The sequence below is a fragment of the Macrosteles quadrilineatus genome, unplaced genomic scaffold (genome assembly GCF_028750875.1).
Source record: "Macrosteles quadrilineatus isolate MER2022 unplaced genomic scaffold, UCM_ALF_1.0 Scaffold_5__1_contigs__length_97177068, whole genome shotgun sequence".
NCBI classification, from domain to species: domain Eukaryota; kingdom Metazoa; phylum Arthropoda; class Insecta; order Hemiptera; family Cicadellidae; genus Macrosteles; species Macrosteles quadrilineatus.
The window spans coordinates 91107633-91126442 of NW_026542598.1; the positions used below are offsets into that span (position 1 = coordinate 91107633).

At 35.5% G+C, this 18810-nt stretch overlaps 1 protein-coding gene across 1 annotated transcript; it reads left to right on the top strand.

Moving 5' to 3' along the window:
• Window positions 1–428: 428 nt before the first annotated feature.
• On the top strand, window positions 429–18789 carry LOC128994473 (uncharacterized). The gene is made up of 15 exons (XM_054419050.1): window positions 429–528; window positions 9525–9588; window positions 9818–9950; window positions 10222–10361; window positions 10569–10668; window positions 11134–11339; window positions 12431–12531; window positions 12701–12881; window positions 13913–14123; window positions 14871–15050; window positions 15677–15840; window positions 16273–16502; window positions 16823–17045; window positions 17677–17908; window positions 18184–18789. Exons 2-15 carry the CDS (start codon window positions 9525–9527, stop codon window positions 18230–18232), a joined length of 2214 nt encoding a protein of 737 aa, XP_054275025.1. The 5' UTR covers window positions 429–528; the 3' UTR covers window positions 18233–18789.
• The last annotated feature ends 21 nt before the right edge of the window (window positions 18790–18810 follow it).

The window sequence follows — 18810 nt, forward strand, 5'->3', positions numbered from 1 at the left end:
CGTGGTTTAATACGGTATTGTCAGTCTCTTTTTGAAACTAAACCAAGATATAGTTTATTCAAAATTTAAATATTGTTTGATTATTTTGAAAGAAAAAGCGACAAGGTGGCAGTCTACGAACTATAGTGAATAATTTATTCTGAAAATAAATTGTTCATTTTTGTCAGTTAATTAATTGAATATAGTGTTCCAAAAAATAAATAAAAACTTCAAAGATTTTCAACGATGTTAAACAAAAACAACCGCTCAAACAATAATGATTCCGTAAAAATTCAACAAGTTCTCCTCAAAGAAGGATTTGCAGACATTGGTGTGTACCAGCTGATCAAGTGTGTACCAGCTGATAGGTTCATTACAATAACATCGCAAGATGAGGTAACTCTTCCTACACTCCTCTCCTCACTACACACACCTCAGTATTGGTGGTCGTTGTTTAGTCGTAGTTTAGTGGTCGTTGGTCGTAGGAGTGAAAGTGACAAGGACGTTGAGCGCCGCGACGGCGACGCTGATACGGTCTGTAGCGGCGAGGTAAGTCACACACTGTAGGGTTTGGGCCGTTTCCTCTAGGTTAAATTGATATTTAGTTTGGTAGATGTAAATCAGGGTATGTAATTAAAAGTTTAAATTTAGTATATCATTTATAAATACTTACGTTCTGTGCTGTAGGGTTTAGACTAATTCCTGCATGTTAAATTTGTATATTAATGTAGTATAGGTTTGTTCAATTGGAAAAATTAAAGTATTTTATTCTAGATATATAGATATAAGTTATGATAGTTATATGTACGGTACTCCAGGGTTTGGGTCGTTTCCTATGGTAACATTTGAATAAATTGTTAATGTATTTCAAGCTTCTAGTCGTTAACCAATTTTAAGAACTTTAGTAGTTTTAGGTCCCCTATGCAAATTAATAATAGTAATAATAGATGTTTAGCAAAAATTATAAAATATTTTTCTTTTTAAATTCAGTTTTAATAGATTATTTTTTTTAGAAAATCCACTCACATTGCAAAATTGTTTAACTATATAAAAGTTTAAATCGATTGAAAAATACAATTCCCACGGTGCATATTTAGTCCAAACACGATACACACTTTGCAGCAATATTTGATACATAAAGCCTTAACCCAATGTCAGTAACATATGGGTTAAGGCTTTATGGGTTAAACTCGATAACCCTTATCGTTCCAACTTAATGTTCAAGGCCAAACTTTATATATAGGGTAGAGTAGTTTCATGATTTTAAGCCTCTGTAAATGAAAATACTTTTTACTTTAGTTTTTCGTCTTATAATAAAATAAATTTTTATTTGTGACTTTTATTCTCCTCCTAGACGGCTGAAGCAATAATTTTCAATTTTTGCATGGTGATAGAGACCATATCGGTGAGAGCCAACATATATATGGCGTTATTAAATTCTTGAAGGAATCCGCCCCACGGGCCCTCAAAGTTTCAATGTAATCCTTATGGAAGCAGTATTTTTGACTCATAAACAAAGGCATTAGATCAGCTGTTGACTTGAAGGAGTTATTGCAACTGATATGAAAGATATTAGAACTGAATCGGTATGGATCATAAACATAAACAAATTACGTCACTAGATCGAACTACATAACATTAATGTTTTGGTGTTTTTGGAACAGTTTAATTTAAATAATAATACAAACAAGTTTGCTTTCTTGATATTGACATAATTTGTTTATGAATAAAACTGTTTCCGTTCCAATATTATTTCTGGTAATCATATGATGACTATGATTAATTCTTGGTTTCAGTTTGAACATGATTTAATTTTTAGACAGAACATGTTTGTTATAAGTGTATTTGTCAATTGTTCTGCTAGTTTTATCTTGCAAACTGAGCATTGTCATTACTGTAGAACAAACAAATCAGTTGTCATAAATTACCTTTATGTTAATCAGAGTTCCAATAGTTTTATTTTGAAAACTAAACATTGTTATAGCTGTAGACAACAGTTGTGTTAAGAACTCAAACAAGTCAATGACGCTTGAGAACTGTAGATGACATACATTTTGAGAGCAACAATAACTGTTTGGGCTCGTAATACACACAACATTTTTTCTACCACCTTAACTAAATTATCATAACAAACATATCAAATGTAGTTCAGCATATGTTGATTTTGAGCAAATCTGATCGGATGTTGATAACATTTTTACCAGCATGGTCTATGGGAACCACCCTGGGTGTTTATGGGGATTTTATGAGGTAAAAATTTGGTTTCCCCATTTTCTACAAAAATAAAATTTTGCAATCAATTTCCTGCCCATTTTGTGGAACTTGAAAAAATAAACAATTCCGCAGTCAAACGCATCTAACGCTTATTGGAGGTGATAATTAAAGAAAACCTGCGAATTTAAAATGGCACTGTTGTAGTTTTCTAGTTATTTATGAACACATTCGGATCAAATTTATAAGGAGCAATCCCGGGATTGATTTAGACATTCCCGAAATAACGGGATTAAGACCAAATATGATCAAAGTCTTTAAAATTATTTTTATTATAAATATAAATATAATACATATATACCGTATGGAAGGTCTTACACTTGTTTTACAGGTTTGAATTAGCTGGTTATAAACTTGTGTTTGAACTCCTGCCTCCCCTTTCCAAATCCTCCCTTACAATGGTAAAATCTTGAGTTATATTGAGAAATACTTAGCAACAAGAAAATCCTCATGAAAAACATCACTGAATTTAACACTCATTAAAGATTGCATTCATAAATAAAATAAATGTATTAATAAATTATAAAACGTGGTGGCAAGAATCGTAGTTGGCGGTAAAGCGGACGTAGTTCACTGCAACACCAACAGGTAGCGCTGCCTGTCACCACCACACTCCACTGCTCTGGATGTGTTTTTAATCAATAATTAATCACATTATAAACTAAACTTTCCCTGGTATCTGTATTAAAATTAAATCACTATAATCTCTTCATTCAGTCAACTAGGTTTTATTACATACAACTTTACTAGAAAATGAAATGTATTGTAAACATTAGTTACGTTCTCGCCAGCGTTTGTGTAACTAGTTCTGTACTAATATCCAGAAAAGCTGGCTTAAGTCACGGCAGGTCTGCTACACGCCCGATATAAGATGTAGAGTAATACATCGCTTTTATTTTTTGGCAAGCCGAGAGTCGCTTCTCTCTACTGAGTTCGACGATTGGCTTATAATGTTATGAAATTGTAGATACAATGGAATCAACGCTACGTGGTGGCACTGCTTCTCTATAGTAACTGAAATTTAAATTATGGCATAGAGTGTACCTGAAAATTTCCCAGAAACAAGTATTTGTTTCTTTGTACTTGTATTTGTATTTGTTCTTTGGGTATGCCTTGGACCAAAGAATTCAGTTGCAGAGCCGCGTCGGAACGATGGATGGGCTGCTTTTAGACCCAGGATTTCCTAAGGAACGTCTGACGAGAATTATTATCAAAAGCTCGGCCTGTAAAACGATAAAATCAACGTTTAGCATCTTTTTAACAATCTTCGAGTTTTAGTTTGAAATGTTCACATTTCGATTAAATTAATTTTCCAATAAATACAATTCATATTTTACTAAATTCATGTTCAATTGTTTAGCTAAAGATATCCTATACTCTATACGAGCAAAGTCTATTTTTTGTCTGCTTGTCTGTGTATGCCTGTAATATATATATCGGAATCCAACTGAAGGATTTTTATTTGTGGAATTAGGGATTTATAGCCTTAGAAACGTTATTGACACCTCAGGAAAATTCGTATTTCACTACACAGCTCATTTGAAAATTTAAAAATTTAACAATAATTAAAAAATTTAAAAATTTAACTTATGTGTTGCCAAGAAACTGTGTGTTTAACTATGTGATTTATGTGAAATCACGATATGATATTCCTCTGGTGGTACAACCAAAGAGAAGAACACGAATCTTAAAATCTGTTTTATAACGAGGGAACACATTTATTTAACTAAATAATGTAATAAGCCCACTACTGCGTCACAAACATAAACAACTTAAGATTTTAAGATTGGATGAACGTTTTAAATCGTTCTTAGAATCAATGGTAGAACGGTGTGATAATATGATCCGCGAAGCTTCTTCCCGATTGAGATAATCTTGCTATTTCAGTTAGAATTCATTGATCAGAATTAAAATAATCAAATGATCAAGTTTGATCAAATAATCGAGTTTAGAGGCACCAAAAAGCCACTGGACTGAATCAAACCGGAAATTCTCTGACCAATAACCACCACATTTACTTTTTAATACTTAAACTTGTTAATTGACTATTGGATAATACAATCCCTTCCACCCCCCCTTCTTGTATAAATGCAACATTAAAACGTTAAAACGAAACAATAATGAGTTTTAGTACATATTTTATTTAGTTTAACATTCCAGAGTTTTAAGATTTACTTGAATGTGAAACAAAATCATGACAGATCCACTACAAATGTATTCAGTCAAATCAATGTCAAGTGAGTCATTACACTGGACCATACCCACACCACTTATTTGCCTACTCTGCATTGTGTCATAGGAAACATTAACACTTACGTAAGACTATGCTTATCTATACGCATACGCACCTTCACACACACTAACACACGCACGCACTAAACGCACACTACAAAGCATAGTTAATGCCGGCTCACGGACCCGACAGCATGTGTTAGGCATAGAGAATAGTTTTTGTTGTTTAACTGCACTTCCGTTGAAGGGGTGATAATATTTAAAACGTATGGGAAATTTACGGTTTTACCGACTAAACGTTTTAAACCTTTTCTTGAATTTGTGACGCGTCTTAAGGAAATGATTAATGAAATTTGTTTTGAATGGGCAAAGCAGGTTGGTTGCTCAGTAATAAAGACTAAGCAGTTCCTACTACGTTTAGTATAAATTGACAATGATAAATTATAACCACTACTTTGGGAACGGGTTCGAAAACTTGTTCCTACCCTTGGTTATTGTACGTTTTCGGAGCAGGTCTAAAGGATACTGTAACTTTAGAAAAGCTATTGGCAAAGTAGACAAATTAGCGACTCCTCTGTAAAGAGAATCACGATATTTTTAATCGATTCCTCCATAAAATATGACATTGCTCCATCAAACTAGCACAATACAAACAAGTCACATCACCGTGTTTTTTAACCATGCGGGTGTTTAACAATCGCTGACCTGATTTCTGTCCAATGAAATGCATTATGGGATTGATGACGTCATTGTTCGGCAATGCCACCATGATCGTAATTGTATGTAAATATCAAAATAATTATTTGATTAGTTCTTGAGTAAATTACACTTTTCTTGTATGAAATTCATTATTTTTCCAAAGAAAAATTGAAATTTAGAATTAGTTCAAATAGTTTGCGAATAAGTTAAATAACAATAAATAAATAATGTACAATAAAACAAGGACGTGAACAACTAAAATATTTTCACAAGCTGATTCATAAAAATGATATCTATGAGTGAGTATATTTAATCCATGGTTATATAAATAGTACATCACTATGCACAGCACGTATAAAAAAGATCAAGAGCTAACGCGGTTAAAGATGACATCATCTTGTTAGTTTGCTGGTCAGGTACGGCAAAACCCTTGTATAATTCTAAAGGAGCCTTGACCCAATATACTAAAAATTAACCTTCTCTTCTCGGACATTGTCGTATGGAATAAAATATTTGCAACAGAGTTATAAAAATGCATTACTGTATTACTAACAACTGAACCATGTAACATATCAGTAAACGTATTTCTATAATAAGTTGTATTCGGGTAGTTGCATTGACATCGTTATATAGTTTTATTTAGATGATTGTACCGATGTTTATAATGCCAATGGTCATAGAGCCTAATACACATGATACTTTTGTATCCAAACTGCAAAAAGAGTTCAGACAGATTATTTATGTAATTTTTAACAATTTTCTTATGAGTGATTCGTCTTGGTTCTTGGCTATATTTTAACGTCGCCTAAATATTGATTTACTGTTTTAGAACCGGAATCATCTTTAATTACAATCGTTGTGATTGTAAGGAGTGTGAGATTGCAGTGATGTGTAAATAACAATAGTGTGTAATTATAATTTTTTAGAATCAGTTGTGGGTAAGATTTTAACACCTTCTGCATACCACAAGGAACCAACTATAATTTTTTCAGCTGATTCAAAAATATTATAGACTGGCAGAGTACCCATCCTTCGTACGGGGTTGGCAAATAAGTATAAAATGCTTATTGCAGTTATACCCGATCTTTGCGTTTGCGATGTGAGAAAACACGGTTTGAGAAAATTTGCTTCCTCCCTCAAATTTACGGTATGCGATAGTATTACACATCTACCATAGCCATAATGTTCTACTACTTCACCTACACAATAGAGAAAGATAGATTATTAAAAATTCGCAAAATATCATAAATTATTCATGAAATTAAAAACATAAACATAACTGTAAACAATCCTACTTTGACAGTTCTCATTGCGAATCAGTTTTTTGTTGCTGCTTAGTTCAAATTAGCTGTTTTCATAAATAACTAGCTGGCCCGACAGACGTCGTCCTGTCCTATTGTGGTTTTATGTCACATGCTCGTTCATTTTCAAGATGAGCTCGTTCGCATGGCTCAATCACGTCCTGGTTGAAGTTCGTTCGCTACGCTCACTCATCTTTAGGTTGAAGCTCGTTCGCTGCGCTCACTTGCCTTCAGGTTAGCTCGTTTGCTACGCTAACTCGCCTCCAGGTTGAAGTTCGTTCGCTACGCTCACTCACATTTTGGTTGCAAATTAGCTATTCTCATAACTTAAAAAAATGTTATTGAACATCACAGAATCAGATAGTTTAGTTGAACCAGCTGTTAAGATTCTTTAATTCCATTTAAATATGAGTACTCATAAGGTTAACATGGGAAACTCCAGAGTCACTGGGGCGGAGCCCTTTTGATGGATCTGCACCAAACTTCACACAAACCATCCTTGAATAATGCTTAATAATGCCTGAAATCTTCATTACAATCTGTCGAGCGGTTTTGGAGTCCATAAAGGACAAACATACATTGGATTTTATAGATATAGATGAAAAAAATAATAGTGCTGCACCCTGATGGTAAATCTTATAAATTTTTAATGCTTTTGCATATCATAGAACAACTCTTTTAGTTGAAACAGCTGGCTAAATTCTTTAATTACCTTTAAATATGAATAATACTCATAAGGTTAACATGGGGAACTGCAGAGCCACTGGGGCGGAGCCCAAAAGGATTTTTGTGATAAGAATATGCCTATTAATATGTTAATCGGGAATGTGAGCTATCATCATGCCAAATTTCAGCCCAATCCGACCAGTATTTTTCGTGTTTACTTGTCACAAACATACAAACATCCATACATCCAAACTTTCTCATTTATAATATTACTAGGACTAGGATAGGACTATAAAGGTGTATTTTTAATCAATGGAATGAGGAAGCTCTTTTTATGTTTTAAGATTCTGAATTACTCGTCCGGTATGATCCATCTGAATAATCTACTGCTAATAACTTCTGTCGTTTTACATCCTCTTCCCTTATTATTATTCTAGACTGTCGTGGTTCAACAGCCAATCAAACCCATGCATTTTCTATTACGTCATCGGTAAGATCCATCCGCCAATCACAACAATGCGTCACTACTCTAGATGGCTGTGGCCGCGCTAGTTCAAAATCATTCTTATAATGTTGTTACATTGTTGTTGTATTCATCTCTGCGTGGAATCGGATTCGCGTCGGTTTATGACTGTTTTTATTGAGAAAGGACTTTCACTTGAGAGAGGATTATAGTGTTTGTGACAAGTTTACATCGAATAAATAAAACTTTTTAGATATCTTTTTCATTTAAATTCTACCGTTCTACTCACAAATATTTCTATAGAAAAGTGACAGAGTTAATACAGTTTAATTTATGTAGAAGGATTATTTTTATAGAACCATCATGCAGAATGCAAAATACCTAAACAGTACTCAAACTATTCCGTTTCAATTTAATGTTAACAGTTACGTTATTTGTTGTTTAAATAAGTTTTATTAGTCTACATACATTGTTTGTTGTTTAGTGAAAATCGCCTTGAAGTTTAATTACAGAAATAAATACTGTAGGCATGACAACATTTATTATATTTTAAGTAGTTTTTAAAACATGCTTTTCTCCAAGCTTACGGATCTACAACAATCACACAACTTGGAGATCTCATAATCTGGAGGAATTTAAATGCAACATAATATACCCTTTAATGATTCATTTTACTTACCATTCTAGCTATAAAAAATAATGGAATACTCTGGCTAACGGGTAATCTATAACTTATCAATCCCACGTAGTATCGTCCGATCTTTAAAACATTATTCAAATTGATGTGTTTTTGGTTATTTTTAATGTTTTCAGATAGGATAGTCAAATCGGTTTTTGAAATGAATGTATTTCTATTCACCCAATCATTAAACAACTTTTAAAACACGTCCTTCCTACTCTGTATACAGTAATAGTTTCAGATTCCAAGGCCACCGTGACAAATCTAACTTGTCAGTGATGAATCCTCTTCCTTTTCATCCCAAATTCGTGAATGCCTCAGAAGTCATTGCATGTGCTTTGACATAAGCTGGGTGTAGACTTGACAATGACTTGCCCAGAGTTGAAGGCCAAGCCAAGGTTGCCAACCTACACAAACAAAACACAGACCTACAGATGACACATGTATGTGTTACATGGTCCAGAGAAAGTCCATCCATATTCATCACAGTTTTACACATTTTTTGCAGAATTGTTATAAATTAAGTTTTCTTTGACATAACTGAGTGTTTCCATGCTTTGTTAAAATATGCTTTTGCTTACCTGTGTGTAATATTTATTGGGTTGAGAGATAGAATTAAATTCAATATTGGAGGAGGTTTTGTTTTTTAGATAAAAAAGTGTTCTTTGGTTATTATAAAAGTATGTGTTTTAAGGACCTCGACTTCAACAACCCTTAAGACAATTAATTTTTTGCCATGGAAAACTTATTTTGAAAAGATGATAAACACTCCAAAGCCCAGCTGTCCTCGATCATTGTGCTAAAATTTAATTATCTCGCTAAATTTAAAAGTAACAGACGATCCTAGTCATTAAAACAACACAGCCGTCTTCTCTTACTACATTCTACCATGGATAAAACCATTGACTATACTGTATAGGCAATGATGAAACATACTCCCTTGTGTTGCTTAGTCTATGATTATACTCATATTATCCACTCTAATTCAGGAAAATGAAGATAGCATAGATAAATTTATCTCATAGGTAATGATAAAGTTTATTAAATTCTCACGTACCATTGTTAGCTTTTAACCAGTAAGAAAAAGGAGAGTTTATTATTACTTTGTGGATTTTATACCTCAATATCAATACTAAATTGTAATATTAGTAAAAGTTTATACTTGATTTCTTATACAATAAATTTCATATAGTTTTATATATTTTATTAATTTTATGGTTTTTTCTGGTTGCAGATGGACACTCCAGAACATCTAGTTTTTCTAATATGTTTACATTATCTGGCAATTATCGTAAAAAGTAAGTACATTTGTATCATTTTGTGAAATTGCACCAAACCACTTTCTTACAATTTGGTACTGTTTAAAGTTGAGAAAATTACTAAAAACTCATCCTTTAAAACTAGCATACAAAAATTGGGTTAGTGTTATTATTCGATGTAATCATGCAATTTATAATCAATGTTTCTGTGAATGTTCGCTTAAAAAATACTGATAAATCAATATGTAATCTATGTATGCTTTTGCAGGCCAAGCCTGTGGGCCAGGTCTGATTTTAACATTTGCCAAGATTCCCAACATGTTGCCCAGGACAGCCTACCCTCCTGTGTTACTCTATGGGCAGGCTCCAGGTGTGGCCATCACAGCTACATGCTACAACAGGTAATAATACATGAATTGCATCTGTGATCAATGGTTCAATAGATCTGTTCAACTCCTTCATTCAATCTGCCTTGTTCATTCAATCTGCAAGTATTACTCGTTCATTCAATCTGCGACTATTCATTTAATTCAATCTGTGATCACTTAAGTTCCACTACATCATCACATGAGACTGGGGGACATTAAATTTTCATTTGACTCAAAACGGTTGAGCTACATGTTTTTTGTTTTTTTTTTTTACTGAAAATAACAAGTGTACTATTTGCTGTAGATGTAAAGAGTCCTCCAACTGCGACGGATTCATCATGGACTACAAGCAAGGAGCATGTTACCGAGTCAATATTGGTCGACAATATGAAGACTACCAGTTTCAACCAACCGTTCACTTCTACAGGAAAGTTTGTTTGAGAGGTGAACTTGTTTTCATATTTCATCATACAATTAATTGATATTATTATAACTCAAATAAATTTGTATAAGCTTCATTATTTAATTATTTTACTTCATCAGGTAAAACACGTTCTCCTAGTTTCTAGATTTTGAGGTACTGTGGAACTGAAAAATATGTGGAACTTACAATCCCTGATCTAACAGAAATTTCATCTCACTTGTTTTCAGTTCCCAGAGAATGCATACAGAGAGCGTGGCCTGTGGAGTATATACCAGGATACAAACTACTGGCAGAACAATCTCAAGTTGTCCCCAACATTGCTGACAAGTAAGAATAAATCTACTTTAGGATCCAGTTTAATTAAAAAAGCTATCACTATAGCTCTTGAGATTGAGGATGTGACTAAGGTATATGCTCGATAAAAAAAGATGCCTGGTGTAGTGGATTTTATAGTCAAGGTCGTTCATTAAAAGTCAATGGGGAGCTAGGTGCATTTTCATAAACATTAAAAAGCCACTGACTTTTTTTTGGATCGAGCCATATTGACCTTCTGAATACTTAGCGAGTACCATAATTCATCTACCCAAACATATAACATTAAGTATGAATTAATTTTAAAATCTATTAAGGCTGATTGTGGCCTTCTCTTACAGTTGACATTGGAACTTTCCCAGAACCAAACTTCATGCTTAAACTTAATCCAACAACAAAAAACTCTAAACTTTTTTAAACCCCAGGTAAGCTCTAGTACAAAAGGATACATTCTACTCTAACCTTACATCATTTCTACAGATGGATGTGTGCCCAGTTGTGTTTCAACGGCAGCCAGGGTGCGCCACCGTGCAGGTCCGCGCAGTACCAGGCATGGTCGCGCACGTGCACGCTCAGTCAGTATGACCGACACACCAGCCCTGAGAGCTTCACTCCCTCGGTAGCCTCGAACAGGGAGTTTGACTACATGGAGAACCAGTGTCCGGTATTCAATGGGTACACACCTGGTGAGTGAGAGGGTAGAATTAGACGTTACATTGCCTTTTTTGCATTTTAGCCAGTTTAGGAGTGAAGATAGACGGAGAACTAAGAGAATGATAGAGTGTGCTAATGCCAATGACTGATTGTTGTACATACTGATAAAATTTTGTACAAACATTTGAACTTATGCTTCTTCTAACGACTTTGCAAACCAGCATGATTGGACTTGGACTATGGGAGCGGGGTTCTATAAGAGCTTAATGGGGTTTTCCCATTTTTAATGCTCAAAAAATAAAATTTTGTACTTTTTTTTAACTATTTTGTATACTTTCAGAAAACCCATCCCACTTATAGAGTATGCTTTTAGCTTCAATCAAATTATAAGTTTAAACTGTGTCTCTATAATATTCTACTAGACTTTTTAGCTTTTTATACATCTACTAGCTGAACCCGGCAGACGTTGTCTTGCCTTTGACTATTTATAATCCCGCGGGCTTCGCCCCGTTTAACTTCTTAATTTTCAAGATGATCTCGTTCGCATGGCTCAATCACGTCCTGGTTGAAGTTCGTTCGCTATGCTCACTCACCTTTGGGTTGGAGCTCGTTCGCTACGCTCACTCACCTTTAGGTTGGAGCTCGTTCGCTGCGCTCACTTGCCTTCAGGTTAGCTCGTTCGCTACGCTAACTCGCCTCCAGGTTGAAGTTCGTTCGCTACGCTCACTCAGTTTTTTGGTTGCAAATTAGCTGTTGTCATAAATGTAAAAGAAATAATAGTGCTGCACCCTGTTGGTAATCCTTGTAACTTTAATGCTATTGAACATCATAGAACAGAACCAACTTGTTTAATTGAAACAGCTGTTAAGATTCATTAATTCCATTTCTCATAAGGTTAACATGGGAAACTCCAGAGCCACTGGGGCGGAGCCGATTGGACGGATCACGAAATTGATGGTGCATAAACCTATTCCATGACATTCTAAACGTATGTACCAAGTTTCGTGGCAATCGGTTCAGCGGTGTCTGAGTTTATCACTGCCAAACAAACAAACAAACAAATATATATACAAACATCCTCTTTTATACTTATAGATAAGCCTTAATCTATACATTTCCACAGAGGGGCAACCTGCGGTTGAAGAATATTGTTGGCATGATCCCATCTACAATAAAACTACTCTGCGATCAGACAAAGAACTGGACAATCTAACGGAGAAACAGGTTAGTTACAAAACATTTGAATAGGGATTCTTTGTAAAGTGCTCTAGGCTTCTAGGTTACATATGAATCAGAACAAGGTAAAGAAGGAGAAAATTATTTTTTCTTAACGGTCTAACACTATGAATAATCACCATCTCAGATACTAATATGCATATTGTCTTACTTTCAGTGTGAATGGAGATGTCAAACGGAAGCTTCGTTTCCCTGCGTAGCGTACACGTACCAATGTCCCGTCTACGGCAACAGGATCTCACGCTGTGTTCTACACTCGGACGAAGTGACATCTCGGGTGACTCCCCTAGTACCACAGCCCTGTACCACTTACAGGGAGCGGATAGCCTGCCTAGATTGTAGGTAGCGATAATTTTACTCAAAGACTCTAGGTTATTATGTTTGGCTTTTCCAATGGGAAATTAAATAAATTATAATTCATCATAAAAATTCTATCAATATGCTTTTACACTTATTCAGTGATTTAATATTGCCTATATTATTTTATCATGCTTTTTCTTCATCTTATCAATATGAATATCCAAAGTATACAAATCATGGAATGGAGTCATAAACAGTAAGGATAGGTATTCATGGTGGTTTTTTTGGCGTCAATCATCGTCACTAATATACTGTTACCAGATTTTTGCTCTTATCTTGAAGAGGCATCCTCAGTGGCTATGCTGAGACTAAGACTGGCTATAATTGGGACCACGAAAGTTTGCAGTTGGTGGCAGCCAATCACAAGACAAGGCTAGTGCGACGTTGCCACATCGCCTGTTGACAACACTAATTAAAATATATATTTTCAAATCAGCTGGTATTATTAGATTTGGCAACACCGCGCGGTTCTCATTGGTTCATTCAAAAACATATGGTAAATAGGCTCCTCATTCAACTGCAAACTTTCGTGCTCCCTACTGTAGACTCATGCCTCTTCACAGTGAGGGCAAAATGTCTGGCAACAGTGTAGAAGTGATGATGAGGTTGACGCCAAAAAACACCATGCCTCTGACAACAAAAGAACGACCTACGTTTAAGAACTAGTTGAAAAGGATAGGCAACAGTAGCAAACCTTCAGATTTGAAGTTGAATTTCCAATAAAACCTCGAATTTAGTCAACTTTCAGCCGATTCACCCTCTTTATTTTACGTTTCTCCAAATAACCTCTGCTACAAACAGTTTAACTGCTCATGAGCTCCACACCAGACCTTGCTGAAACAGGATTTTTATACTCAATCCAAATGCTGTCTCCTGGCCGGAGAGAAAATGCCTTTTCATGTTGAAGTGAGTATAACTAGAGGCAAATTTTAGAATAAGAAATGATTAAGATAACTGATTTACTCCCTACCATCAACAAATTTAATCAGGCTAGTTAAAATGATTTCAGTGTCCATCCAATGTTCACCGGCCTCCATCGTGGTCACGTTGAGAGAACGGATGTTCGCTGGACAGATCTTCGTGAGAGGTCACGCGTTTGACTGTGTCGCCAACAACAACGGCCAGGACCACGTGACTCTGGTCATCCCTCTTCCTCAGACGGAATACATCCGCAACAAGTGCGATGTGCAAATCCTGAAGGGGATCGGGAACCAAAACAGGTTATTGACAAACGTTCTTTATGTGTTTTAGATTTTTGTGTTTAATTAATATATGCACTAGACTCCTATTTTGGAGACAGCAATGTCATTAAGATGTGTATTTTAAACTGAAAATAAATGCAAGAGAAAATAAATCATTGAATTGAATGGGATGATTTGTGAGGCTTTGTTATCGACTGAGATCAGCTGTTTGTTTAACAAGATCTATTTACCAGAAGCCCAACAATCAAAGCCAGTGAGGTCCATTAAACTACATAAAAATCCAAACTAATCCCAACAAATAGAGATAAATATAGTTGGTTTGAATTATCTAAACGTTTGTACTGATAAAATATTTGGTGTTAAGAGGAAAAACAGGAGCTATCTTAGGAAAGTTGTAAATTGATGATCAGAATCAGCTAATATTCCATCAACTTAGTAATGGGTAGTACAAATTAGATCAAAATACTAATTTATATGGAAAACGTTAAGTTAACACATCCCACATCAGTGGCATCAATTGACCCCTAGAATTAGAGAGGCGAAAACCACTAGTGATGTATTATGAAAAACATTTCATTAATTTGTTGATATATCTATCTAAAAGTGGGGGCTGCCCCTTGCATTTGCTGCTATAGTCACTGTCCCATTTTGACTCCACCCTCGCCAATACAAATTCCTGCGTTGCGTCTCAAAACTAGGTTTTTTGCACTTTGAAGAATCCACAATCGTTTCACGACAATAACTGAAACAACCTTATATTTTCAGATCTGTAGCAACAACAACAATAGTTGTACAACACCACAGACTGATACAGACAGCCAGTGATAGAGTTGTCAGAGTCAGCTGTTATCTGGACACCAACAACCCAGGTGTGGGACCAGGGGAGCTGCCCCAGCCTGGCAACAATATAACTCTCAACTCATCCTTCTATGTCAAGGACCCCATGTAAGTAGCGGGGGATTGTCATGTAAGTAGCAGGGAATTGACATGAAAGAAGTTGGGGGGGGGGATTTCATGAAAATAGTAGGGGATTTTCACGTAAGTAGTGGGGATTATATTATAACTAGCAGGGATTGTCATGAAGTTTGTTTGGGGTTTTCATGAAAGGCAGGGAATTTTTCAATAGGTAGCAATAGGAATCCTCATGTAAGTATATAGCACTATCAGTACCAAAGCAAACCCGGGGAATATGTCTCTTAGAATTGTCATTAGTACCTATGGTACGGGTCACAAACATCACAATGAAAATCTAATCATTGAGTCTGTTTGCACAGTTATTAAAAGAAACTTATGTTTTAATTAGTGTAAGCTGTAAATACAATGAACATTTTTAATCCCAAAGTAGTGGGGAGATAAACTTATTTGGAGCATTGAGAAGTAAATTAACAGCAAGAAAAAATAAACTAACTGTTTTACCCACCTTCTCTATTATAGCTTGAGAACTAATACATTTTTGTTACTTAATCCGTTACCAAAAACATTGTCTTTCTACACAAAGTGATTATAACTTTAATATGATTAAAATGATTCTCTGTAACTGATTTTCAAATTACATTCTTTTTTCGATTCAGCCCTGTGCAGAACGTGATAGAAGGTTACGGGAGCTACAACAACGCCACATATCCACCTAGTGCGCAGATGAGGGTGGTGGACGTTGGGCGAGGAGGCGTCCCTGCCTCACAGACTGAACTGGGCGACGAGCTGGAGCTGCAGATATTCGTTAACCCTTCCTACAGTGAGTACAATAAAAAATAGTGGCATAGGGAAGAATACACTGTGAACTGTGAGGTCTATTGTGTCCACCAAACTTGTATGTCCGGTAAAATCTGATGTATTAATGAAATTTTAGAGTCTGGTGGCCTACAGTTTGCTTGTGATGCACTATGGGCCCCGTGAGATAATTGCGGCCCTCTCCACCTATATTGTGGGGGCATTTTTCTCTTCATTGTACTCCCAATAGTCCTAAATCCTCGTGCGTTAAAAGTGGCTCAGTATGGTGGGGTTCGAAAAGAATACATTTTTAATTGCTAACTGTTCAACTCCTACTGGTAAGGTCATGCAGTTACAACTATCCTGTTTTAATAATGATGATTTGAATGTAAGTGCTATAACCACTCGGCTATCCAGATAGTTGAACATTTAAAATCTCATAATTCCTTGCTTGCAGATGTGACAAAGATCCGAGCAGGTCATCTCATCGCAAGTTCAGGCTCCGGTCAGGACTCCTTGTTACTCCTGGATTGGCGGGGATGTCCCCCGGACCCCACAACCTTCCCCCCGCTCACCCCCAGGAACAACTCTGTGCTTGTCGCTCGCTTTCGGGCCTTCAAATTCCCAGACTCAAACATCATTAGGTTCAGCGTGATACTCACATTCTGTGTTACTTCTTGTCAACCGGTAAGAACTGACAAATGTTTTAGAGAACTGAATTGTTAAATATAACCTGCGTTGCACTAGTTAATGAACCTTCAAAAATGTGTATTAACAAAACAATATAGATGTTTGGTAAACTGCTGAACCATATCGTAAGATATTATTACTTAATCCTGTAAAAAAATATGATTATGGCTTGATAGAAGCCGAGACCCGAGCATCAACTATAAAGACAAACAAGACTTTGACAGAAAGCTAAGTTTGTAAGTTATATAATTGAAATAGTATCATGATTAAAGAACCTTTTATTTGGTGTAAACATTTACTTTTAACTCATATTGCAGACAGATTGCGGCAACGGGTTGACGTCCTTTGGCAAGAGAAGGCGCCGATCCCTCACGGATCTCATGGATGAGGACGAGGTGTCTCTGATGAGCTCTCACAACAGGAGATGGAGAAGATCTCTGGACGACATCATGGAAGAGATCCCCTTACAGCTGGAACTTAGGGTAATGACTCCGGGAGCAAAGAGTGAGGGGTCACCAAACTCCCAGACAGCTGATAATGGTAATTTGAGGATTATTTTGTATGTCCTATATCTTAGGATGCAAGGATCTATCTCAAAACCACTTCTTACATTCAGGCTACAGGTAGTCGAAAACTATTATATATGCTGTCAGAAAATGTGGTAATTAACAGTCCAATAGGGAAAGGCACAAGAAAAAGAAAGGAAAAAGGTAAACCAAAACTGAGGACTCTTTGGGAGGGGCTATAAAAGGAATAAAAGGGGTGTAGAGTAAAGTTTTGAATGGAGAAATAGGAGATTTTTTTCCTCTGGAGAGAGTTGTTTTGTAGCTTAAAGAAATAATAAAATTCGTCACTAATTTGATTTGATTTACTACTACTCCAATGTACCGGTATATATTTTAATGCCAAGATGAACAAAGGATGAGTTTTGAATCAATTAAATAATAGCTTTGTTAACTTGAAGTTTCTAGAGTAAGAACCTTAAAGGCCCCACAACCAAGGAAAGCTTCGGGTTCATTTTCCAACCATCAAAACTTCCTGTCTTTTCTCAGTATCAAAAGGCAAGAACAATTATGATTCAGCTAAAATTTTAATCCATTAGTAGTAGAAACACCTATCGTCTGGTACAGCTAACACAGACTTGTATAAATCAAAACTCATACTTATCTAGGCACTGACGTCTACACCAGCAGAAGTACTGGGACAGAGCTAGTTTGTGCCACTCTCGGAACATCATTCATGATCGGAGTAGCATGGGTGGTCTTGCAGATCTTGCTTCTGATTGGCTGCTGCTGTGCCATCAGTCGCCACGAGAAACGCCAGAGTGATCGAGTTCGACTGGAGACCGACTTTCAGCCAAAACACGTCAGCTGGGGAGATGCTCTAAATACCTCCACTCTTGGGTAATTTGCTTGAACTTTATGCCTTAATGCCTTAGTTTAAGCCGTCTTAGATCGAAACTAATTTATTTTATTTATGTATCTTCATTCTGTAAATGAGAGGCACAGACTTATAGTGTTAGATATTTGAATGCAATTGTCTTACTGTAGAGACTTATAAAAAATATCTTTAAGTTAAGTAAGTGAAATCACAGTAATTTAAATCAGTAAACTACGTGTAATGCTTTGAAATGTTTATAATTTTAGAGCAATCTTAAATCCAAATTTAATTTTTGCAGGTCTGGAAGAACCCAAGATCGGAATCAATCCTCGGCTGTACGAAGTTGACAGAAAGAGGAAGAATAATAGTCATACAAGACTGCTGATTTGCCATCTTAATTTATAGTCTAGGGAATGTACCATTGTGTAACTTCCTATGTAGAATATGTACTATAAGTTAATAACATTGTCACCTACTTCCACATCTGAAACAAAACGTCAATAAGACATCGGTAATTATTTGTCTCCTTTTGAAATAGTTACCAATAAATAGTTCCCTCAAAATGAAATATAACAGTTAGTTTTAGTTTTAGAAGGAAGGAATTTAAGATATATTTTTAAAAAGCTGTTTATAAACTTAACCAAAAGTCGCTTCGCTTTTAACAGTACCGGTACTAAGTTTTCAACTTTAAACTGTGATGTTCCCAAAGTTTACACCTATTATTTGATATAACTAGATTGTAATTATTTCTAGATAACCCAGAGATCACCTAAGATTTAATTTCACATTGTGATTTCTTTCTTGATTTTGTATAATTTGTATCTTCATATAATAAAATGATACTTTTATAACATTAGTTTTGTAATAAATAAAGCTTTAAAAAACTACAGTATTGTATTTTTGTTATAAATCTAATTTTCTTACG